This window comes from Littorina saxatilis, linkage group LG16 (assembly GCF_037325665.1).
Source record: "Littorina saxatilis isolate snail1 linkage group LG16, US_GU_Lsax_2.0, whole genome shotgun sequence".
NCBI lineage: Eukaryota > Metazoa > Mollusca > Gastropoda > Littorinimorpha > Littorinidae > Littorina > Littorina saxatilis.
This window is the reverse complement of record NC_090260.1, coordinates 49,119,855-49,145,247: the sequence shown is the minus strand read 5'-3', so window position 1 is coordinate 49,145,247 and position 25,393 is coordinate 49,119,855. Positions and strand designations below refer to the sequence as shown.

The following is a 25,393-nucleotide window of genomic DNA, read 5'->3' as shown; positions in this document are numbered from 1 at the left end:
GTGACATTTTTTCCGATTTCCGAAGTCAACTAATGTGCAAACTAGTAATTTTCTGAATCCAAAAACATATGGTGGAAAAAATGTCACCCTTAACCCGCCAGCCGCGGCTTGGGTCCGAACTCGCAATCTTCCTAATAGGAAGCGGCGTCCTATCCACTGGGCCATTGAGCCCGTCCTCTTTCTGTAGTATTTGAAGTCGCCTTGCATTCCATATGCAGTCAATTAACAAAATGCTGTCTCTATCTGACACTGCATGGCTAGTTCTGCTTCAAGTCAATTGACAAAATGCTGTCTCTATCTGACACTGCATGGCTATTTCTGCTTCAAGTCAATTGACAAAATGCTGTCTCTATCTGACACTGCATGGCTAGTTCTGCTTCAAGTCAATTGACAAAATGCTGTCTCTATCTGACACTGCATGGCTAGTTCTGCTTCAAGTCAATTGACAAAATGCTGTCTCTATCTGACACTGCATGGCTAGTTCTGCTTCAAGTCAATTGACAAAATGCTGTCTCTATCTGACACTGCATGGCTAGTTCTGCTTCAAGTCAATTGACAAAATGCTGTCTCTATCTGACACTGCATGGCTAGTTCTGCTTCTTTGTTTCATACGGTAGGGGAACAAATTACCTTTCTGGCAATATACTTGGTTTTACTATAACTAGCCACATCACAAAGTTCTACAGCTAAATGTATGTGTTTATTTTTTTATGGCGATTAGTGTAGAGTGACGTGTCTTTGCTTGTAGAAGATTACAGGGGGCTTTGGAAGAGATCGTTCTACCATTTGAAGGGTCTGTAATTTGGACCTTCCGCTTTGGAGGCCGGCGTCTTACCGCCAAGCCATTGCGCCCGTCGTGATCTTATGCAATTACCGCAAAGGAATATTTTTAAAGTGTGTGCTTTTTGACCAATCTAGAGTGTAAAAGAATGAATCTCTATGTTTCATCATTTGTGACCCTCCACCACGGAATGAGTCGCATGTCACCTTTGCATGATTTTCATATTTGTACATTTCCTTAAAGAGTATTGTATGCTCTATCCAGTGGTGAAAACCGTTTTAGAAAAGAGCGAAAACTGTTTGAGTTATAAGCCTGTGACTAAGGTGACCCTCACACTGTTACCAGACACTCCCCGGACTTCTATTAGGCCTAAAAAAAAAATAGGTGTGGTTACGGTAACCCGACCTACCCTATTTTTAGGGGCCGATCCTATAACTTTTTATTACATTTGTCAAAAAAAAAAAAAAAAAAAAAAAAAAAACGAGTGCAAAAAACGCAATGAAAGCGAAAGCGCCCGTGTCGCACACTTATTTCCCTGTCAAGTAGGTTTAATTTGTACACATTAGAAAAAAAAGTAAAAAAAAAAAAAGTGATTGCCTACCTACCTACCCTATTTTTTTTTGGCTATGTTACCGTAACCACACCTATTTTTTTTTTGGCCTTAAGCCTAGCGCAGAACCGCGCGAGGTGACATGCGACTCATGTCGTGGTGGAGGGTCACATTTGAGTTATAAAGAATACAAATAAACAAGACAACACAGAGAGGAATTGGTGTGATATTCTCGCACTCAGAAATAGGAACGAAACTCCATGTCTAACTGAACGTTTTATTCTAGAAAAGCAAAATATCTACATACAACATCGCTTTAGTACGGTTGTTCCTAACGAACCTTGACCTAACCAAAATCAAAATGTTCCATGGTGTCTTCGTTACAAACAGAAATAACGATAAAAACAAAAGAGATGACCTACCGAGAGAAAGCTGGGGGGACTGGCACACACCACAGTAAGGTCCGGCGGTGAGACTACATTTTCCTTTACTTTTATACTCTACCTTTAAAGGCATACTAACGCACTCCCGTGTTTACAAAGTGTAGTTTGCCCATAATCGATGTCAAACGCACCATAAGACCATGTAATGACGATATGTCGCCATGCGCGGACCATAATACATGCATTACAGCTTGTTCTAGCCTCTGAAAAAGTGAGGATGTCAACACTACCTCTGTTGGCTAATCTATAAATAGGACGATCTAGATCAAAATAAAAATTCAAATATCTCAACATTTAAGGGGTCCTAGACCACAATATTTTGCAGGGAACTTAATTTAGCATGTCTCCAGCTGTTGGTAAAGCAATTACCGTGTATAGTCATCGAGTACATATGCCTTTAAGTCAAACATTACTCTGCAGTGACAAATGCGGTTAACATCAACGTCACGAGGTCGGAAGTGAAATTTGACTCTCAACGTCTTTTTCAACTTTCCTCGAAAACAGCTGCGCAGAACGATTACTTGCGGTCAGTGAGTTACCACGTGGTACCTCTACTGCCGGTCATAAATTAACTAGGCAGATGCGTGTGAGGCCAGATCTTCGTGATGAGGCCGTTTATTGTAAAACCAGTTATATGACTGAAAAGGCCATTCAGTCCCCTATCTTATTCAGAAAACGGATTGAGTGTAAAGGAGGTATATAATCTTATTAGTATTGTTTATTTCTTCTAAAATACAACTAATCCAATCAAAACACATTGTCATCATTTTCACGAGTTTTCATTCACAAACACCTGGGAAATAAATCTCATGTTACCCATGCAATAAATCGAGGTGGTGAATGGGTTTGAGCTTTCAGGTGAAACGTGGATTGTCAAAGTAAAAGCCAATCAGGTTGATTGTTTGATGTGTGGAACCATCGCGGCTTTGGATTTGTGTTTCCGAGGACAACGATTTGTAAGCATTCACTCTTAAAGACCCAATCAATGTTGATAATTACCGTGGCGACTCATGGTCAATTTTCAACTTATCTCTGTAATCGCAAAATCCTCAACGAAAAGTCATAAACACTTAAAAGAAAAGAAATATGCTCAACACTTACTGAACTCACAGGTAGGGGAAGGGCTCCTAATATGGACCACTTTTTGTTTCATGCTGATAACTAGCTTGTTGTCTTGCGAAGAAGTTTCATTTTGTGTTTGGTAGTCCTTCTCTCTTATGTTAATCGTTAGGCCTAATTAGAGTGAAATAGCTTTGATAGGCATTCAGCAAAAATTAAATACAGAAAAAATCACAAATGGTCCATATTAGGCGCCCAGGCTCCTAATATGGACCAGTGAAGCGGCCTTCACGAATCACTGTCAAAAGCCCCCTATACTTCAAAATAACATGATACAACTTAGTGTGCAAGTCAGACTAATTCAAATATGCTTTAGATTTATCTGTTTCGGGTTGATGAGACCATTATTTGAAGCACACCAGGAAACTAAAGAAGCATATCAAAAACAGAGTAAAAATAAGTGAAATTATCAACTTCCACAAAAAGAAGACAATTTGATCTTTTTTTTTTAAATCTCGAGGGCTAGTTATAGATTATTTTCATCAAGCTTCCTAATGAATTAATGATAATATCCTTTAGCTTTTATTTTCTTCGATTTGTTGAAGGTGGTCCATATTAGGGGACTCACACATACTTTGAGATTTTGCTATTATTTTTTGTTGCAGTAGAAACTCGGGGTCAAAACTGCTAACATGTAACAAATACGGTCTTAGCTGTCATATATAGCAATTTTTGTGTGATAAAAGCTTTGGCTGTGGACAGAAACGAGTCCGTTTTAGGCGTCAAATTTAGAGTGAACGCTGCCAAAAGTGAAAAAAAGAGTAAAAGCCTAACGGTTTTGAGGTTTGTGTTTCTGCAACTGTTTTGACATGTGCACATTATCCAGAGAGGGTGAATATAGCGAATGAAATTGTTTTTAGCGCTCTAGCGCTGTTAGTTTGTCAGATCAAGAGGTGGTCCATATTAGGAGCCGGTCCATATTAGGAGCCCTTCCCCTATGATCGCAGCTCTGTACATTTTCAGACTGGAAGAAAAGCGTCAACAAGCTACGTTTGACGTCACATACAAGTTTGACGTGTTATCTCGTGCTACTGTGACGATGCTTTGTGGCCCGGAGTTGGATTCTAAAAATTCGTCTCCCTGTGGGTTATTGTGCATTTTGTTGCACAACCAAAATGATGACAAAAACGATGTTTGGTGGCTTGTTGTCAGGCCAGCATTTTGTTGTTGGTCCTCGGGGAGCATATCGCCTTTTGTCTCATATTTATCAACCGCGGCCTTCGGCCTTGGTCGATAAAGATTAAACAAAAGACGATATGGTCCCCTTGGACCAACAAAAAAGCTGGTCTGTCAACAACCCATCAAACATCTTATGATGTTACATGTCCAATATATGATGACAACATCGAAGAAGAATTCAAAGATCAAGACATGGTTTACAGTAACCATAATATAGTCGAAAATGAGAGAAGATTGACAACAGCAAAAATGAGGAAACGTTTACAGTTACTTCGGATTTGTCAATTATAGCAAATGGAGTGAAAAACCGTTTCGAGCAACGAATGCGAACAATTTAAGTCGCGTTGAGATCAAAGAAAACGACCACAATACACAAAATAATCATCTTGGGAGAATTTAAAAAAATATCAATCATGAATACAAATAACAGCAAGGATGCAAGTTGTGTTGTGTTCACATGTAGTCAACGGTCTTTACCTTTACAAAGAGAGTACGCTGCTAGGCGCTCTAGTCAGGGAATCATCAAGTCAAAGGTCGCTTGTAGTCCAATAAATATTGATTACATTGAATACACAGATTAATAGTCATAAATGTAGATGTGTGTATAGTGATACACACGTAATTGAAATCACAATCCATAAATCGTGGTCAGGGGCAGGCAAGGTCTGGTTCATTGTCTTTGAGGAGTTCACCATACATAAAGAATGTTGGCACAAAACCAATCACAAGTTGTGCAGTTGCATGTTGAACATTTCAGGGAACAGCCTTTCATTGAAGGTGTACAAATAGATAAACACAAAGCATATCAAGTATTAAAGTGTATAAGCGACGTTTCAGTTGGGGGGGGGGGGGGTGTTTGATATGACTGTGTCGTTTTGTTTTGTTCCAGTTGAATGTTCCTATTGCATATCTTGCTTTTTACATTTAGTGAAGTTTTGACTAAATGTTTTAACATAGAGGGGGAATCGAGACGAGGGTCGTGGTGTATGTGTGTCTGTGTGTGTGTGCGTGTGTGTGTGTAGAGCGATTCAGAGTAAACTACTGGACCGATCTTTATGAAATTTGACATGAGAGTTCCTGGGTATGATATCCCCGGACAGTTTTTTTTTATTTTTTCGATAAATGTCTTTGATGACGTCATATCCGGCTTTTTGTAAAAGTTGAGGCGGCACTGTCACACCCTCATTTTTCAATCAAATTGATTGAAATTTTGGCCAATCAATCTTCGACAAAGGCCGGACTTCGGTATTGCATTTCAGATTGGTGGCTTAAAAATTAATTAATGACTTTGGTCATTAAAAATCAGAAAATTGTAATTAAAATGGTTTTTTTTCTAAAACGATCCAAATTTACGTTCATCTTGTTTTTCATTATTTTCTGATTCCAAAAACATATAAATATGTTATATTCGAATTAAAAACAAGCTCTCAAAATTAAAAATATAAGAATTATGATCAAAATCAAATTTCCGAAATCGATTTAAAAACAATTTCATCTTATTTCTTGTCGGTTCCTGATTCCAAAAACATATAGATATGATATGTTTGGATGAAAAACACGCTCAGAAAGTTAAAACGAAGAGAGGTACAGAAAAGCGTGCTATGAAGCACAGCGAAACCACTTCCGCGCTAAACAGTCTCGTCAGTTTCAATTCCCTGCGTTTTGCACGAGCGGCGGACTACGGTCATTGTGAAAAAATGCAATGCGTTCAGTTTCATTCTGTGAGTTCCACAGCTTGACTAAATGTAGTAATTTCGCCTTACGCGACTTGTTTTTTATTTAGAATTTTGGAAAGTTGACAGTGAATTTGTTTTTGGATTTCTTATACCATGTAAAAAATATTTTTTTAAATCTGGCCAGATTTGCGATAATGGACCAAACTGTTTTCACAAAGAAAAAACAAGTCGCGTAAGGCGAAATTACTACATTTAGTCAAGCTGTGGAACTCACAGAATGAAACTGAACGCACTGCATTTTTTCACAATGACCGTAGTCCGCCGCTCGTGCAAAAGGCAGTGAAAGTGACGAGCCTGTTCAACGCGGTAGCGGTTGCGCTGTGCTGCATAGCACGCTTTACTGTACCTCTCTTCGTTTTAACTTTCTGAGCTTGTTTTTAATCCAAACATATCATATCTATATGTTTTTGGAATCAGGAACCAACAAGCAATAAGATGAAATTGTTTTTAAAACGATTTCGGAAATTTAATTTTAATCATAATTTTTATATTTTTAATTTTCAGAGCTTGTTTTTAATCCGAATATAACATATTTATATGTTTTTTGAATCAGAACACAATGAAGAATAAAATAAAAGTAATTTTGGATCGTTTTATAAACAAATAATTTTAATTACAATTTTCCGATTTTTAATGACCAAAGTCATTAATTAATTTTTAAGCCTCCATGCTGAAATGCAATACCGAAGTCCGGCCTTTGTCGAAGATTGATTGGTCAAAATTTCAATCAATTTGATTGAAAAATGAAGGTGTGACAGTGCCGCCTCAACTTTTACAAAAAGCCGGATATGGCTTCATAAAAGACATTTATCGAAAAAATGAAAAAAACTGTCTGGGGATTTCATACCCAGGAACTCTCATGTCAAATTTCATAAACATCGGTCTAGTAGTTTAGTCTGAATCGCTATACACACACACACGCACAGACACACACACACACATACTCCACGACCCTCGTCTCGATTCCCCCTCTATGTTAAAACATTTAGTCAAAACTTGACTAAATGTAAAAAGAAAGAAAGAAAGAAGAATAAAAAAATAAAAAATAAATAAAAAGCGACGTTTGAGTTGGAATGGGATGGGTTCAAACAACTTGCATTCTGACAGATTCGAAAGTTATTTACAACTACGTAACATTCTGTGGAGTGTGGGAGTGTTTATATTTGGAGAAAAACATGTGCATATATGTGAAAGCTTGATTCAGAATTATGAATAGGGAAAATATATGGGCCTGAGAAAACCTTATTGATATTACAACTAGGAAAGTGATGAACATGTGTGGAGGATATATATATATATACCGAGCAACAAAAGAAACGCGAAAAAACTCGTCATTGTTTGATTGACAAAATCTCCAACAATTATAGAGTTAGAATTAATAAACCACAAAAATGTAATGAAGGCATGTTTGACCTTCCTTTTGTGTGATTATTTTGATGCTGCGCCTGTTTTGACACACGAGACAAGCAGGTTTATCGTTCAACACATAATGCGCGCTCGCAGCACGTGCAAGGAAAGCAGGAGAAATCTGATGTGTGAGATGTGTTCACTTATGCATTAGCAATCAAAAGAGACCATGGCACGCTTGCTGCTAGTCTCACTTTTGAAACAGCCAGGATGCCAAGATTGACACCACCAAAATGCCAGGTCGATTTAAAGCTGGGGGTGATCCAGAGGCGCTGGCATGTGCTTTAAACGTGCATATTCCAACAGTTTATTACCTTCTGCAATGTTCTGGTGACATTGGAAGCACTGCAGTTATGCAACGCGGTGGATTTTTTCGCATTACCCCAATAAGACACGATCGCAATTTCCTGCCACAACGTCTTCGACATCGATTCAATTCAGCCGCTGACACTACCAGGAACATCATTGGAAGCACCCAGTGTCCGATCAGTGGCCAGAGAGCGCGATGAAGGCTGACTGAGCGAGACCTCCAAAACTTCGTTAACGTTAAACCTACTTGTCCCGTGTATTAAAACAGTCGCAGCATCAAAATAATCACGCAACAGCTAGGTCAAACATGCCTTCATGAAAATGTTGTGGTTTGATAATTCTAACTCCATAATTGTTCGAGATTTTGTCAATCAAACATTGCAGAATTTGTTCGCGTTTCTTTTGTTGCTCGGTATATATATAATGGGAAATACAATGAGCAAGATTGTTATAAGAAATATTGTATAAATAATGCATGCAGGGCTGGATACATAATATGCCTTTGGAACAAGGGATAACTGAAATTGAAAACATGTCAATCAGAAAATAGATTTTAAGTTAGGAATATATTTTACTTATCTACTATGCCCTGTGAAGGAGCAAGAAGGGCGAATGTTGATAAAAGTACTGCAGAGAAAAAGACAAATTCAGGCAGCTACTAAACGAAGAGGAACAGCTTGAATTAGCAAAGCGAACGCTTGCAGGGCGAGTGTCAGTTATGCAATAGAGAAGGTTGTTGCTGGGGTCTATAATTAGCCTCAATGTTTAGAGCAGGGGGGGGGGGGGGGGGGTGGTTGAGTGTGAGAAGAAACTGTTACTTGGTTCAGTAATTAGTCTCGTTGTTTAGAGCCGGGGGGATGGTTGAGTGTGAGAAGACACTGTTACTTGGTTCAGTAGTTAATCTCGTTGTTTAGAGCAGGGGGGATGGTTGAGTGTGAGAAGACATTGTTACTTGGTTCAGTAGTTAATCTCGTTGTTTAGAGCCGGGGGGATGGTTGAGTGTGAGAAGACACTGTTACTTGGTTCAGTAGTTAATCTCGTTGTTTAGAGCAGGGGGGATGGTTGAGTGTGAGAAGACACTGTTACTTGGTTCAGTACTTAATCTCGTTGTTTAGACCAGGGGGGATGGTTGAGTGTGAGAAGACACTGTTACTTGGTTCAGTAGTTAATCTCGTTGTTTAGAGCAGGGGGGATGGTTGAGTGTGAGAAGACACCGTTACTTTATGGTTCAGTAGTTAATCTCGTTGTTAAGAGCAGGGGGGATGGTTGAGTGTGAGAAGACACTGTTACTTGGTTCAGTAGTTAATCTCGTTGTTAAGAGCAGGGGGGATGGTTGAGTGTGAGAAGACACTGTTACTTGGTTCAGTAGTTAATCTCGTTGTTAAGAGCAGGGGGGGGGTGGTTGAGTGTGAGAAGACACTGTTACTTGGTTCAGTAGTTAATCTCGTTGTTCAGAGCAGGGGGGATGGTTGAGTGTGAGAAGACACTGTTACTTGGTTCAGTAGTTAATCTGGTTGTTTAGAGCAGGGGGGATGGTTGAGTGTGAGAAGACACTGTTACTTGGTTCAGTAGTTAATCTCGTTGTTTAGAGCAGGGGGGATGGTTGAGTGTGAGAAGACACTGTTACTTGGTTCAGTAGTTAATCTCGTTGTTAAGAGCAGGGGGGATGGTTGAGTGTGAGAAGACACTGTTACTTGGTTCAGTAGTTAATCTCGTTGTTAAGAGCAGGGGGGATGGTTGAGTGTGAGAAGACACTGTTACTTGGTTCAGTAGTTAATCTCGTTGTTAAGAGCAGGGGGGATGGTTGAGTGTGAGAAAACACTGTTCCTTGGTTCAGTAGTTAATCTCGTTGTTTAGAGCAGGGGGGATGGTTGAGTGTGAGAAGACACTGTTAATTGGTTCAGTAGTTAATCTCGTTGTTCAGAGCAGGGGGGATGGTTGAGTGTGAGAAGACACTGTTACTTAGTTCAGTAGTTAATCTCGTTGTTCAGAGCAGGGGGGGTGGTTGAGTGTGAGAAGACACTGTTACATGGTTCAGTAGTTAATCTCGTTGTTCAGAGCAGGGGGGGGGGGGTGGTTGAGTGTGAGAAGACACTGTTACTTGGTTCAGTACTTAATCTCGTTGTTCAGAGCAGGGGGGATGGTTGAGTGTGAGAAGACACTGTTACTTGGTTCAGTAGTTAATCTCGTTGTTAAGAGCAGGGGGGATGGTTGAGTGTGAGAAGACACTGTTACTTGGTTCAGTAGTTAATCTCGTTGTTTAGAGCAGGGGGGATGGTTGAGTGTGAGAAGACACTGTTACTTGGTTCAGTAGTTAATCTCGTTGTTTAGAGCAGGGTGGATGGTTGAGTGTGAGAAGACACTGTTACTTGGTTCAGTAGTTAATCTCGTTGTTTAGAGCAGGGGGGATGGTTGAGTGTGAGAAGACACTGTTACTTGGTTCAGTAGTTAATCTCGTTGTTTAGAGCAGGGGGGATGGTTGAGTGTGAGAAGACACTGTTACTTGGTTCAGTAGTTAATCTCGTTGTTAAGAGCAGGGGGATGGTTGAGTGTGAGAAGACACTGTTACTTGGTTCAGTAGTTAATCTCGTTGTTTAGAGCAGGGGGGATGGTTGAGTGTGAGAAGACACTGTTACTTGGTTCAGTAGTTAATCTCGTTGTTAAGAGCAGGGGGGATGGTTGAGTGTGAGAAGACACTGTTACTTGGTTCAGTAGTTAATCTGGTTGTTTAGAGCAGGGGGGATGGTTGAGTGTGAGAAGACACTGTTACTTGGTTCAGTAGTTAATCTCGTTGTTTAGAGCAGGGGGGATGGTTGAGTGTGAGAAGACACTGTTCCTTGGGTCAGTAACCGAAATGCAAGATTCGAGAGAGGCAAGCAAATACTGTGTGAGGAGGTGCGCGAGTGTGACGTGTTTTATTAACGTTTACAATTATAACAATGTTCGTGTATGTTCGGTGTTTGTGTGAACAACTATGTGGGACGAAATTCCGATACAAATATAATTAATGACGTGTTTCGTGCCTAAAATTGGAACACTGTCAAAATGAAATGTGCTTATCACGCAAACGGTTCGAGACAGACGCGGTTGATTTCGAGAGGCGAAGTAAAACAAAACACAACGAAGGTGAATGACTGAACAAATGTAACTTTGTGTTACTCAAGATATTGCTCCAAATGCCTATGAGATGGCAATTTGTTGACATATAATTTCACTGTGGCTGTCTCGAACACACGGACGGGCTGTGGAGATAAAGAATATGACCATCTGTGACCCTCCACCACGGAATGAGTCGCATGTCACCTCGCGCGGTTCTGCGCTAGGCTTAATATACGTTCGGGGGGTGTCTGGTAACACTGGGAGGGTCACCTTAGTCACAGGCTTATAACTTAAACAGTTTTCGCTCCTTTCTAAAGCGGGTTTCACCACTAAATAGAGCATAAAAAACTCTTTAGGAAAATGTAAAAATATGAAAATCACGCAGAGATGACATGCGACTCATTCCGTGGTGGAGGGTCACATTTAGACATCTGGGAGGCGCTGAAAAAAGTCTGTGTTATTAAAAGATGTGTGTAAAAATGTTTCTATAAACCTACGTTTCCATCACCATGATATTGAACAAGTATCAGCGCTAATATAATATAAAATTACAATGTCTTGTACAATGTTTTTGAACGACGCTTTACTCTTGTGCACAAGCCTGAATGGATCTATAGCGCCTTACATGATCGCGATCTTGCTACAGCATAATTATCTCAGGTCTGACGTCGCGATCTTGCCACAACATAATTATCTCAGGTCTGACGTCGCGATCTTGCCACACCATAATTATCTCAGGTCTGACGTCGCGACCTTGCCACAACATAATTATCTCAGGCCTGACGTCGCGACCTTGCCACAGCATAATTATCTCAGGTCTGACGTCGCGACCTTGCCGCAGCATAATTATCTCAGGTCTGACGTCGCGACCTTGCTACAGCAGAATTATCTCAGGTCTGACGTCGCGACCTTGCTACAGCAGAATTATCTCAGGTCTGACGTCGCGATTTTGCAACAGCAGAATTATCTCAACTCTGATGTCGCGATCTTGCTACAGCAGAATTATCTCAACTCTGACGTCGAGATCTAGCTACAGCATAATTGTCTCAGCTCTGACGTCGCAATCTTGTTACAGCATAAGTATCTCAACTCTGACGTCGCGATCCTGCCACAGCATAATTATCTCAACTCTGATAGTACTGGATTTACTTGTCAAATGAAAAAATGGTTATTTGCCTTTCATCCAACACACTGATAGGTAAAGCAAGTCAATCTCTACACTGGGTCAGAAGACACATCACTACACTGGGTCAGAAGACACATCACTACATTGGGTCAGAAGACACAGGCAGATACATCACTACACTGGGTCAGAAGACACATCACTACATTGGGTCAGAAGACACAGGCAGATACATCACTACACTGGGTCAGAAGACACATCACTACATTGGGTCAGAAGACACAGGCAGACACATCACTACACTGGGTCAGAAGACACATCACTACACTGGGTCAGAAGACACATCACTACATTGGGTCAGAAGACACAGGCAGACACATCACTACACTGGGTCAGAAGACACATCACTACACTGGGTCAGAAGACACATCACTACACTGGGTCAGAAGACACATCACTACACTGGGTCAGAAGACACATCACTACACTGGGTCAGAAGACACATCACTACACTGGGTCAGAAGACACAGGCAGACACATCACTACACTGGGTCAGAAGACACATCACTACACTGGGTCAGAAGACACAGGCAGACACATCACTACACTGGGTCAGAAGACACATCACTACACTGGGTCAGAAGACACAGGCAGACACATCACTATACTGGGTCAGAAGACACATCACTACACTGGGTCAGAAGACACAGACAGACACATCACTACACTGGGTCAGAAGACACATCACTACACTGGGTCAAAAGACACAGGCAGACACATCACTACACTGGGTCAGAAGACACAGGCAGACACATCACTACACTGGGTCAGAAGACACATCACTACACTGGGTCAGAAGACACATCACTACACTGGGTCAGAAGACACATCACTACACTGGGTCAGAAGACACATCACTACACTGGGTCAGAAGACACAGGCAGACACATCACTACACTGGGTCAGAAGACACATCACTACACTGGGTCAGAAGACACATCACTACACTGGGTCAGAAGACACATCACTACACTGGGTCAGAAGACACATCACTACACTGGGTCAGAAGACACATCACTACACTGGGTCAGAAGACACAGGCAGACACATCACTACACTGGGTCAGAAGACACATCACTACACTGGGTCAGAAGACACAGGCAGACACATCACTATACTGGGTCAGAAGACACATCACTACACTGGGTCAGAAGACACAGACAGACACATCACTACACTGGGTCAGAAGACACATCACTACACTGGGTCAGAAGACACAGGCAGACACATCACTACACTGGGTCAGAAGACACAGGCAGACACATCACTACACTGGGTCAGAAGACACATCACTACACTGGGTCAGAAGACACATCACTACACTGGGTCAGAAGACACATCACTACACTGGGTCAGAAGACACATCACTACACTGGGTCAGAAGACACAGGCAGACACATCACTACACTGGGTCAGAAGACACATCACTACACTGGGTCAGAAGACACATCACTACACTGGGTCAGAAGACACATCACTACACTGGGTCAGAAGACACATCACTACACTGGGTCAGAAGACACAGGCAGACACATCACTACACTGGGTCAGAAGACACATCACTACACTGGGTCAGAAGACACAGGCAGACACATCACTATACTGGGTCAGAAGACACATCACTACACTGGGTCAGAAGACACAGGCAGACACATCACTACACTGGGTCAGAAGACACAGGCAGACACATCACTACACTGGGTCAGAAGACACATCACTACACTGGGTCAGAAGACACAGGCAGACACATCACTACACTGGGTCAGAAGACACATCACTACACTGGGTCAGAAGACACATCACTACACTGGGTCAGAAGACACAGGCAGACACATCACTACACTGGGTCAGAAGACACAGGCAGACACATCACAACACTGGGTCAGAAGACACAGGCAGACACATCGCTACACTGGGTCAGACGACACATCACTACACTGGGTCAGAAGACACAGGCAGAAAAATCACTACACTGGGTCAGAAGACACAGGCAGACACATCGCTACATTGGGTCAGACGACACATCACTACACTGGGTCAGAAGACACAGGCAGACACATCACTACACTAGGTCAGAAGACACAGGCAGACACATCACTACACTGGGTCAGAAGACACATCACTACACTGGGTCAGAAGACACAGGCAGACAAATCACTACACTGGGTCAGAAGACACAGGCAGACACATCACTACACTGGGTCAGATGACACAGGCAGACACATCACTACACTAGGTCAGAAGACACATGCAGACACATCACTACACTAGGTCAGAAGACACAGGCAGACACATCACTACACTGGGTCAGAAGACACAGACAGACACATCACTACACTGGGTCAGAAGACACAGGCAGACACATCACTACACTGGGTCAGAAGACACAGGCAGACACATCACTACACTGGGTCAGAAGACACAGGCAGACAAATCACTACACTGGGTCAGAAGACACAGGCAGACACATCACTACACTGGGTCAGAAGACACAGGCAGACACATCACTACACTGGGTCAGAAGACACAGACAGACACATCACTACACTGGGTCAGAAGACACAGGCAGACAAATCACTACACTGGGTCAGAAGACACAGACAGACACATCACTACACTGGGTCAGAAGACACAGGAAGACACATCGCTACACTGGGTCAGAAGACACAGGCAGACACATCACTACACTAGGTCAGAAGACACAGGCAGACACATCACTACACTGGGTCAGAAGACACAGGCAGACAGATCACTACACTGGGTCAGATGACACAGGCAGACACATCACAAGACTAGGTAAGATGACACAGGCAGATCGAAACATCACTACACTAGGTACGACAGAAGACACAGGCAGACACATCACTTCACTGGGTCAGAAGACACAGGCAGACAGATCACAACACTAGGTCAGAAGACACAGGCAGACAGATCACTACACTAGGTCAGAAGACACAGGCAGACAGATCACTACACTAGGTCAGATGACACAGGCAGACAGATCACAACACTAGGTCAGAAGACACAGGCAGACAGATCACTACACTAGGTCAGATGACACAGGCAGACACATCACTACACTAGGTCAGAAGACACAGGCAGACAGATCACTACACTAGGTCAGAAGACACAGGCAGACAGATCACAACACTAGGCCAGAAGACACAGTCAGACAGATCACTACACTAGGTCAGAAGACACAGGCAGACAGATCACTACACTAGGTCAGATGACAAAGGCAGACAGATCACAACACTAGGTCAGAAGACACAGGCAGACAGATCACTACACTAGGTCAGATGACAAAGGCAGACAGATCACAACACTAGGTCAGAAGACACAGGCAGACAGATCACTACACTAGGTCAGAAGACACAGGCAGACAGATCACAACACTAGGTCAGAAGACAAAGGCAGACAGATCACAACACTAGGTCAGAAGACACAGTCAGACAGATCACTAAACTAGGTCAGAAGACACAGGCAGACAGATCACTACACTAGGTCAGATGACAAAGGCAGACAGATCACAACACTAGGTCAGAAGACACAGGCAGACAGATCACTACACTAGGTCAGAAGACACAGGCAGACAGATCACAACACTAGGTCAGAAGACACAGGCAGACAGATCACTACACTTGGTCAGAAGACACAGGCAGCCAGATCACAACACTAGGTCAGAAGACACAGGCAGACAGATCACTACACTAGGTCAGAAGACACAGGCAGACAGATCACTACACTAGGTCAGATGACATAGGCAGACAGATCACAACACTAGGTCAGAAGACACAGGCAGACAGATCACTACACTAGGTCAGAAGACACAGGCAGACAGATCACTACACTAGGTCAGAAGACGCAGGCAGACAGATCACAACACTAGGTCAGAAGACACAGTCAGACAGATCACTACACTAGGTCAGAAGACACAGGCAGACAGATCACTACACTAGGTCAGATGACAAAGGCAGACAGATCACAACACTAGGTCAGAAGACACAGGCAGACAGATCACTACACTAGGTCAGATGACAAAGGCAGACAGATCACAACACTAGGTCAGAAGACACAAGCAGACAGATCACTACACTAGGTCAGATGACAAAGGCAGACAGATCACAACACTAGGTCAGATGACAAAGGCAGACAGATCACAACACTAGGTCAGAAGACACAGGCAGACAGATCACTACACTAGGTCAGATGACAAAGGCAGACAGATCACAACACTAGGTCAGATGACAAAGGCAGACAGATCGCAACACTTGGTCAGAAGACACAGGCAGACAGATCACTACGCTAGGTCAGAAGACACAGGCAGACAGATCACAACACTAGGTCAGAAGACACAGGCAGACAGATTACAACACTAGGTCAGAAGACACAAGCAGACAGATCACTACACTAGGTCAGAAGACACAGACAGACACATCACTACACTAGGTCAGAAGACACAGGCAGACACATCACAACACTAGGTCAGAAGACACAGGCAGACACATCACTACACTAGGTCAGAAGACACAGGCAGACACATCACAACACTAGGTCAGAAGACACAGGCAGACACATCACAACACTAGGTCAGAAGACACAGGCAGACACATCACTACACTAGGTCAGAAGACACAGGCAGACACATCACAACACTAGGTCAGAAGACACAAGCAGACAGATCACAACACTAGGTCAGAAGACACAGACAGACACATCACTACACTAGGTCAGAAGACACAGTCAGACAGATCACTACACTAGGTCAGAAGACACAGGCAGACACATCACTTCACTGGGTCAGAAGACACAGACAGACACATCACTACACTGGGTCAGAAGACACATCACTACACTGGGTCAGAAGACACAGGCAGACACATCACTACACTGGGTCAGAAGACACAGGCAGACACATCACTTCACTGGGTCAGAAGACACAGACAGACACATCACTACACTGGGTCAGAAGACACATCACTACACTGGGTCAGAAGACACAGGCAGACACATCACTACACTGGGTCAGAAGACACAGGCAGACACATCACTACACTAGGTCAGAAGACACAGGCAGACACATCACAACACTAGGTCAGAAGACACAAGCAGACAGATCACTACACTAGGTCAGAAGACACAGGCAGACACATCACAACACTAGGTCAGAAGACACAGGCAGACAGATCACTACACTAGGTCAGAAGACACAGGCAGACACATCACAACACTAGGTCAGAAGACACAGGCAGACACATCACAACACTAGGTCAGAAGACACAGGCAGACACATCACTTCACTGGGTCAGAAGACACAGACAGACACATCACTACACTGGGTCAGAAGACACATCACTACACTGGGTCAGAAGACACAGGCAGACACATCACTACACTGGGTCAGAAGACACAGGCAGACAGATCACTACACTGGGTCAGAAGACACAGGCAGACAGATCACTACACTGGGTCAGAAGACACAGGCAGACAGATCACTACACTGGGTCAGATGACACAGGCAGACACATCACTACACTGGGTCAGAAGACAAAGGCAGACAAATCACTACACTGGGTCAGATGACACAGGCAGACACATCACTACACTAGATCAGAAGACACAGGCAGACAGATCACTTCACTGGGTCAGAAGACAAAGGCAGACAAATCACTACACTAGATCAGATGACACAGGCAGACACATCACTTCACTGGGTCAGAAGACAAAGGCAGACAAATCACTACACTAGATCAGAAGACACAGGCAGACAGATCACTACACTAGGTCAGAAGACACAGGCAGACAGATCACTAGACTAGGTCAGATGACACAGGCAGACAGATCACTAGACTAGGTCAGATGGCACAGGCAGACAGATCACTACACTAGGACAGAAGACACAGGCAGACAGATCACTACACTAGGTCAGAAGACACAGGCAGACAGATCACAACACTAGGTCAGAAGACACAGGCAGACAGATTACAACACTAGGTCAGAAGACACAGGCAGACAGATCACTACACTTGGTTAGAAGACACAGGCAGACAGATCACTACACTAGGTCAGAAGACACAGGCAGACACATCACTACACTGGGTCAGAAGAGAACAAGTTTGCCAAGCCTCGTCGACACGGAACGTAAAGTGTTCCTTGTCAGACGGGTAGCCTTGCACTGGGCAGCAGGGGGACGCTTAGTGGAAGGTTCCCAGGTAGATGCTGTCATCCTCTTTTATTCCCCACACGTAGCAGGCTCCCTCAGTGGTGTCAACTTCCACCCAGCTCCCGGGAAAGTCCTCCCACGTGCTGCCACCCGGGGTGCTCTCATTCACTCCGTCACGTCGCCAGATGCTTTGCGAGTTGACACCGATGACGAAGAAAGTTCCCACGCTGACCGTCTGCCAGCTCCCGTCAATCTTTCAAAACGAATCAACAACAAGGGAAATAACAGTTTCAATCTTTCAACACGAATCAACAACAAGGGGAATAACACTTTCAATCTTTCAAAACGAATCAACAACAAGGGGAATAACACTTTCAATCTTTCAAAACGAATCAACAACAAGGGGAATAACACTTTCAATCTTTCAAAACGAATCAACAACAAGGGGAATAACACTTTCAATCTTTCAAAACGAATCAACAACAAGGGGAATAACATTTTCAATCTTTCAAAACGAATTAACAACAAGTGGAATAACACTTTCAATCTTTCAAAACGAATCAACAACAAGGGGAATAACACTTTCAATCTTTCAAAACGAATTAACAACAAGGGGAATAACGCTTTCAATCTTTCAAAACGAATCAACAACAAGGGGAATAACACTTTCAATCTTTCAAAACGAATCAACAACAAGGGGAATAACACTTTCAATCTTTCAAAACGAATCAACAACAAGGGGAATAACACTTTCAATCTTTCTAAACGAATCAACAACAAGGGGAATAACACTTTCAATCTTTCAAAACGAATCAACAACAAGTGGAATAACACATTCAATCTTTCAAAACGAATCAACAACAAGGGGAATAACACTTTCAATCTTTCAAAACGAATTAACAACAAGGGGAATAACACTTTCAATCTTTCAAAACGAATCAACAACAAGGGGAATAACACTTTCAATCTTTCAAAACGAATCAACAACAAGGGGAATAACACTTTCAATCTTTCAAAACGAATCAACAACAAGGGGAATAACACTTTCAATCTTTCAACACGAATCAACAACAATGGGAATAACACTATTCAATCTTTCAAAACGAATCAACAACAAGGGGAACAAGAAATTCCTTCGAGGTAGGAAAAACACCCCCGTTGGTCAAAGGGAAATAACCATTCTCACTGCCACCAACTGAGAAGGTTATTTCCCTTTGACCATTAATATGTAACTCTATAAGTCCTTGTAGAATCTTAATCCACCAATAACTCCCTAACCATGTGTTTGACTGGTCCCAATTTTTGTAAGGACCGTCTCAGGAATGTATAGAACCTGTTCACCAAGTTTGGTGACGATCGGTCCGTTCATTCTTGAGATCTATATGCGAACACAAACACACAAACACATCGACCGAAACCTATACACACCCCTATACCGGGGGTGTAATAACACCTTCAGACTTGCAACATGTGTAATGCGTTGACTGGAGTATTGTCACGTCAGTCAGATGTCAAAGGGGGGCAGGACCATCTACCCCACAGAAAACGACATAGATTTCTCACTTGCTTTGAATAAATTCTACTGCCAACTGGACCGCAGGGACTAGAACCAAGAGTTTACACTGGTAGAGTCTGAACTTCAATGTATAGACGGAGACGACTTCTTCTTCTGCGTTCGTGGGCTGAAACTCCCACGTGCACTCGATGTTTGCACGAGTGGAATTTTACTTGTATGACCGTTTTTACCCCACCATTTAGGCAGCCATACGCCGCTTTCGGAGGAAGCATGCTGGTTATTTTCGTGTTTCTATAACCCACCGAACTCTGACATGGATTACAGGATCTTTTTCGTGCGCACTTGGTCTTGTGCTTGCGTGTACACACGGGGGGTGTTTGGACACCGAGGAGAGTCTGCACACAAAGTTGACTCTGAGAAATAAATATCTCGCCGAACGTGGGGACGAACTCACGCTGACAGCGGCCAACTGGATACAAATCCAGCGCGCTACTGACTGAGCTACATCCCCGCCCCAGACGGAGAGGACGAGAAAGCATATCAGGTCAACAGGTCAGATGTTAAATAAAATTAAACATGGTTGACAGGCTGTTTACATTAATATGCGCACTGAGTCGAATTAACAAACAAAAACAATCAGATTCACAAATAAACGATTGTACAGTTTTAAGAATAAACGTGTTAGTGCGAAAAGGAAGGAATTTTATTGCTACCAATTTAACACAATATTAACATGTATGTATTTTACAGGTAGTCCATTCATTGTTGACAGTCGAGCCTGTGCGTACAGAGCGCTATGTGTCAAATAATATTCAGCGGTTTCGTTCTGGTAGCCGCACGCGCACTGCGGATTTTCCTGTAAGTGGCGTTAACACAATTCGGAATTCAAGTTACTCATATTATTTTAGGCGCATTCTGCAGTGGTGAATCTCTTCCAGTCTTTTACTACAGTAATACTAGGCAGGTACATCATAATCAGGAATAGTTCAATATTGTTTAGATTCACTGATGGATTTGGCTGTTTTGAAGTTGCTCCAAATGACAGTTGTAGAGGGTATAAAAGATGGTCGGTACCATTCAGTTCTGCACGCGGGGGCTCCTATATACAGTCATGCTTACAGTCGCTCACCATATATATATACACTGAGCACAAAAAGTTAAGGATATTTTGTCAGTGGAAAAGTCCAGTAGTTTATGGGTCAAAAATACACGTGTATTCAAAGATCAGTCTCTCTTCTGCTCAAAAATGTGATTCTTGGATATGAACAATCTGTTGGTATATGACATCACAGGTCCTTGACCACGCCTACCCTCAAAAATTGTGTTTTTTTACGGCATGGTTTACTTTCGACCGTCGAAACGGTCACTTCAACTGAATGATATTTTACATTTTTACATCAGAAAGTTTATTTGGTGTCTTGCCTAACAGGTCATACACATTTCGTTTAAATCCACCGCGCAGTCAGGCTGATCCAGCGTGTAAAAGAGAGCAACCACAATCCCGGAAAACGGCAAACAATCGTGTGTTTTTATGGTGTTTTTACTGGGTAGCTGCAGTTGATATGTAATAAATCTGAAACTACAAATAGCAGCCTCTCCAAATTTCACAGAACGATGACAAAGACTCTCATCTGTATACATTCTAGTACTTAGAGCAAACAGAGTCCGAACATGGACGTTGTAACGGTTATCCGTTAAATTTGTGTAAACGTTCGTAACGTTCGAGAAACAAATGGGACATGCACGTATTTTTGTATACTTTGCCGGGAATGATAACATTACACGTGTGCCAAGATTCAGAAACATTATTTCATGGGCTCAAAAGTTATGATCGTTTGAAAAGAGATGAAAAATATTGTTCCTGGTGTCTTTCGCGCAACTTTTTGAAAGGACATTTTCCATAATTTTGTTTCCCGTTCTCCGATAGGACGCGTATAGCCTTCACATGATGATGCAAACAACTTGCTCAGCAGCTGTTGCAGAAAAGAACTGTTCACGTGTTTTGAAAACAGCTGTGCTGTATAAGGAAGAAGTAAAGAAGACCAAAAATCAAACAGATAGAAGAATATAGAAATGACGTCATATGTACAATTCCTAAAATATGACGTCAGATGGACAACACTGGGTTTTTCTCATCGTCGTCTTGATAATGGCGAGACACAATCTAGCATTTACTGTGACGAATCAGACCGTTGGAATGCTACGAAATAAAGCTGTAGAGATGAACATCGCCAGATTGTTAAGAGTCTGTAAGAGCATTGTCTTGAGGTCATAACGGTCTACTATACAGAGAACCGTTATCTGTCCGTTATGACACAGAGAGAACGCCTTTTCACTGGTTGTCCCTTAATTCGTAAATCGTGAACATCAAGCTATGGGAACAGTCACACAAACTCAAAAAGTAGAATTATTTAGAGTTCTTCGGATTTGTTTTTATCATGCACACAAACAAACACACACGCAGTCACAATCAGACCTCGGCATAAACTCACGCGCTTGCCCATCATAACGCCAAAGACAAATTTCAAATAAAACAAAACTTATAGCAGATCTTAAATAATAATAATAATACATGAGCATTTATATAGCGCAACATCATAACTTTACAATTACGCTCTTTGCGCTTAGGAAATAAGTTTCAATAGCTCAGCTTTATGCAATTAACCTACATAGTGGAAAGTGTGTGTCCCGACCACTCAGCCACCTTGAAATGAGTTTTGCAGACGTCATCGTCTAAAAATAGAACAGTGCAGTGGACTGAGATTTTAGTTTTTATTTCATCGAAGTCATGAGGCTATCTTTTGAGCCCATGCAAGAATGTTTCTGAAACTTGGCACACATGTAATGGCGCCATACCTTGCAAAGTATACAAAGTTCCGTGCATGTCACATTTGTTTCTGGAACGTTACAAACGTTTAGAAGAAAGACTTATTGTTAAATACGTAGGTTACATGCCGAGTCTCAGTGATTATTAAAAATAATGGTCGAAGTTAGCGGATCATGAAACATGCGAGCTTCACCCAGCCTTACCTGTTCCCACCCAGTACCTGGTTGTCATTATCACCCTGCCTTACCTGTTCCCACCCAGTACCTGTGTTGTCATTATCACCCAGTCTTACCTGTTCCCACCCAGTACCTGTGTTGTCATTATCACCCAGCCTTACCTGTTCCCACCCAGTACCAGTGTTGTCATTATCACCCAGCCTTACCTGTTCCCACCCAGTACCAGTGTTGTCATTATCACCCAGCCTTACCTGTTCCCACCCAGTACCTGTGTTGTCATTATCACCCAGCCTTACCTGTTCCCACCCAGTACCTGTGTTGTCATTATCACCCAGCCTTACCTGTTCCCACCCAGTACCTGTGTTGTCATTATCACCCAGCCTTACCTGTTCCCACCCAGTACCTGTGTTGTCATTATCACCCAGCCTTACCTGTTCCCACCCAGTACCTGTGTTGTCATTATCACCCAGCCTTACCTGTTCCCACCCAGTACCAGTGTTGTCATTATCACCCAGCCTTACCTGTTCCCACCCAGTACCAGTGTTGTCATTATCACCCAGCCTTACCTGTTCCCACCCAGTACCAGTGTTGTCATTATCACCCAGCCTTACCTGTTCCCACCCAGTACCAGTGTTGTCATTATCACCCAGCCTTACCTGTTCCCACCCAGTACCCGTGTTGTCATTATCACCCAGCCTTACCTGTTCCCACCCTGTACCAGTGTTGTCATTATCACCCAGCCTTACCTGTTCCCACCCAGTACCTGTGTTGTCATTATCACCCAGTCTTACCTGTTCCCACCCAGTACCAGTGTTGTCATTATCACCCAGCCTTACCTGTTCCCACCCAGTACCTGTGTTGTCATTATCACCCAGCCTTACCTGTTCCCACCCAGTACCAGTGTTGTCATTATCACCCAGCCTTACCTGTTCCCACCCAGTACCTGTGTTGTCATTATCACCCAGCCTTACCTGTTCCCACCCAGTACCAGTGTTGTCATTATCACCCAGCCTTATCTGTTCCCACCCAGTACCCGTGTTGTCATTATCACCCAGCCTTACCTGTTCCCACCCTGTACCAGTGTTGTCATTATCACCCAGCCTTACCTGTTCCCACCCAGTACCTGTGTTGTCATTATCACCCAGCCTTACCTGTTCCCACCCAGTACCTGTGTTGTCATTATCACCCAGCCTTACCTGTTCCCACCCAGTACCTGTGTTGTCATTATCACCCAGCCTTACCTGTTCCCACCCAGTACCTGTGTTGTCATTATCACCCAGCCTTACCTGTTCCCACCCAGTACCTGTGTTGTCATTATCACCCAGCCTTACCTGTTCCCACCCAGTACCTGTGTTGTCATTATCACCCAGCCTTACCTGTTCCCACCCAGTACCTGTGTTGTCATTATCACCCAGCCTTACCCGTTCCCACCCAGTACCTGTGTTGTCATTATCACTCATCCTTACCTGTTCCCACCCAGTACCCGTGTTGTCATTATCACCCAGCCTTACCTGTTCCCACCCAGTACCAGTGTTGTCATTATCACCCAGCCTTACCTGTTCCCACCCAGTACCTGTGTTGTCATTATCACCCAGTCTTACCTGTTCCCACCCAGTACCAGTGTTGTCATTATCACCCAGCCTTACCTGTTCCCACCCAGTACCAGTGTTGTCATTATCACCCAGCCTTACCTGTTCCCACCCAGTACCTGTGTTGTCATTATCACCCAGCCTTACCTGTTCCCTCCCAGTACCAGTGTTGTCATTATCACCCAGTCTTACCTGTTCCCACCCAGTACCTGTGTTGTCATTATCACCCAGCCTTACCCGTTCCCACCCAGTACCAGTGTTGTCATTATCACCCAGCCTTACCTGTTCCCACCCTGTACCAGTGTTGTCATTATCACCCAGCCTTACCTGTTCCCACCCAGTACCTGTGTTGTCATTATCACCCAGCCTTACCTGTTCCCACCCAGTACCAGTGTTGTCATTATCACCCATCCTTACCTGTTCCCACCCAGTACCAGTGTTGTCATTATCACCCAGCCTTACCTGTTCCCACCCAGTACCTGTGTTGTCATTATCACCCAGCCTTACCTGTTCCCACCCAGTACCAGTGTTGTCATTATCACCCAGCATTACCTGTCCTCACCCAGTACCTGTGTTGTCATTATCACCCAGCCTTACCTGTTCCCACCCAGTAACAGTTGTCATTATCACCCAGCCTTACCTGTTCCCACCCAGTACCAGTGTTGTCATTATCACCCAGCCTTACCTGTTCCCACCCAGTAACAGTTGTCATTATCACCCAGCCTTACCTGTTCCCACCCAGTACCTGTGTTGTCATTATCACCCAGCCTTACCTGTTCCCACCCAGTACCTGTGTTGTCATTATCACCCAGCCTTACCTGTTCCCACCCAGTACCTGTGTTGTCATTATCACCCAGCCTTACCTGTTCCCACCCAGTACCAGTGTTGTCATTATCACCCAGTCTTACCTGTTCCCACCCAGTACCTGTGTTGTCATTATCACCCAGCCTTACCTGTTCCCACCCAGTACCTGTGTTGTCATTATCACCCAGCCTTACCTGTTCCCACCCAGTACCAGTGTTGTCATTATCACCCAGCCTTACCTGTTCCCACTCAGTACCTGTGTTGTCATTATCGATATATCACCCAGCCTTTCCTGTTCCCACCCAGTACCAGTGTTGCCATTATCACCCAGCCTTACCTGTTCCCACCCAGTACCAGTGTTGTCATTATCACCCAGCCTTACCTGTTCCCACCCAGTACCTGTGTTGTCATTATCACCCAGCCTTACCTGTTCCCACCCAGTACCTGTGTTGTCATTATCACCCAGCCTTTCCTGTTCCCACCCAGTACCAGTGTTGCCATTATCACCCAGC

General features: G+C 43.4%; 2 protein-coding genes across 2 annotated transcripts in view; one reads left to right on the top strand and one right to left on the bottom strand.

Moving 5' to 3' along the window:
- Window positions 1–10,333: 10,333 nt before the first annotated feature.
- On the top strand, window positions 10,334–14,016 carry LOC138950050 (uncharacterized). The gene is made up of 5 exons (XM_070321833.1): window positions 10,334–10,365; window positions 11,853–12,102; window positions 12,366–12,572; window positions 12,876–13,012; window positions 13,623–14,016. Exons 1-5 carry the CDS (start codon window positions 10,334–10,336, stop codon window positions 14,014–14,016), a joined length of 1,020 nt encoding a protein of 339 aa, XP_070177934.1.
- A 3,984-nt stretch (window positions 14,017–18,000) lies between these two features.
- The window catches only part of LOC138950049 (tectonin beta-propeller repeat-containing protein 1-like), an 8,733-nt gene continuing 1,340 nt past the window's right edge, over window positions 18,001–25,393 (bottom strand). Inside the window, exon 3 of the mRNA XM_070321832.1 lies at window positions 18,001–18,222. Coding sequence (XP_070177933.1) covers window positions 18,001–18,222 — 222 coding nt within the window. The remainder of the gene's footprint in view (window positions 18,223–25,393) is intronic.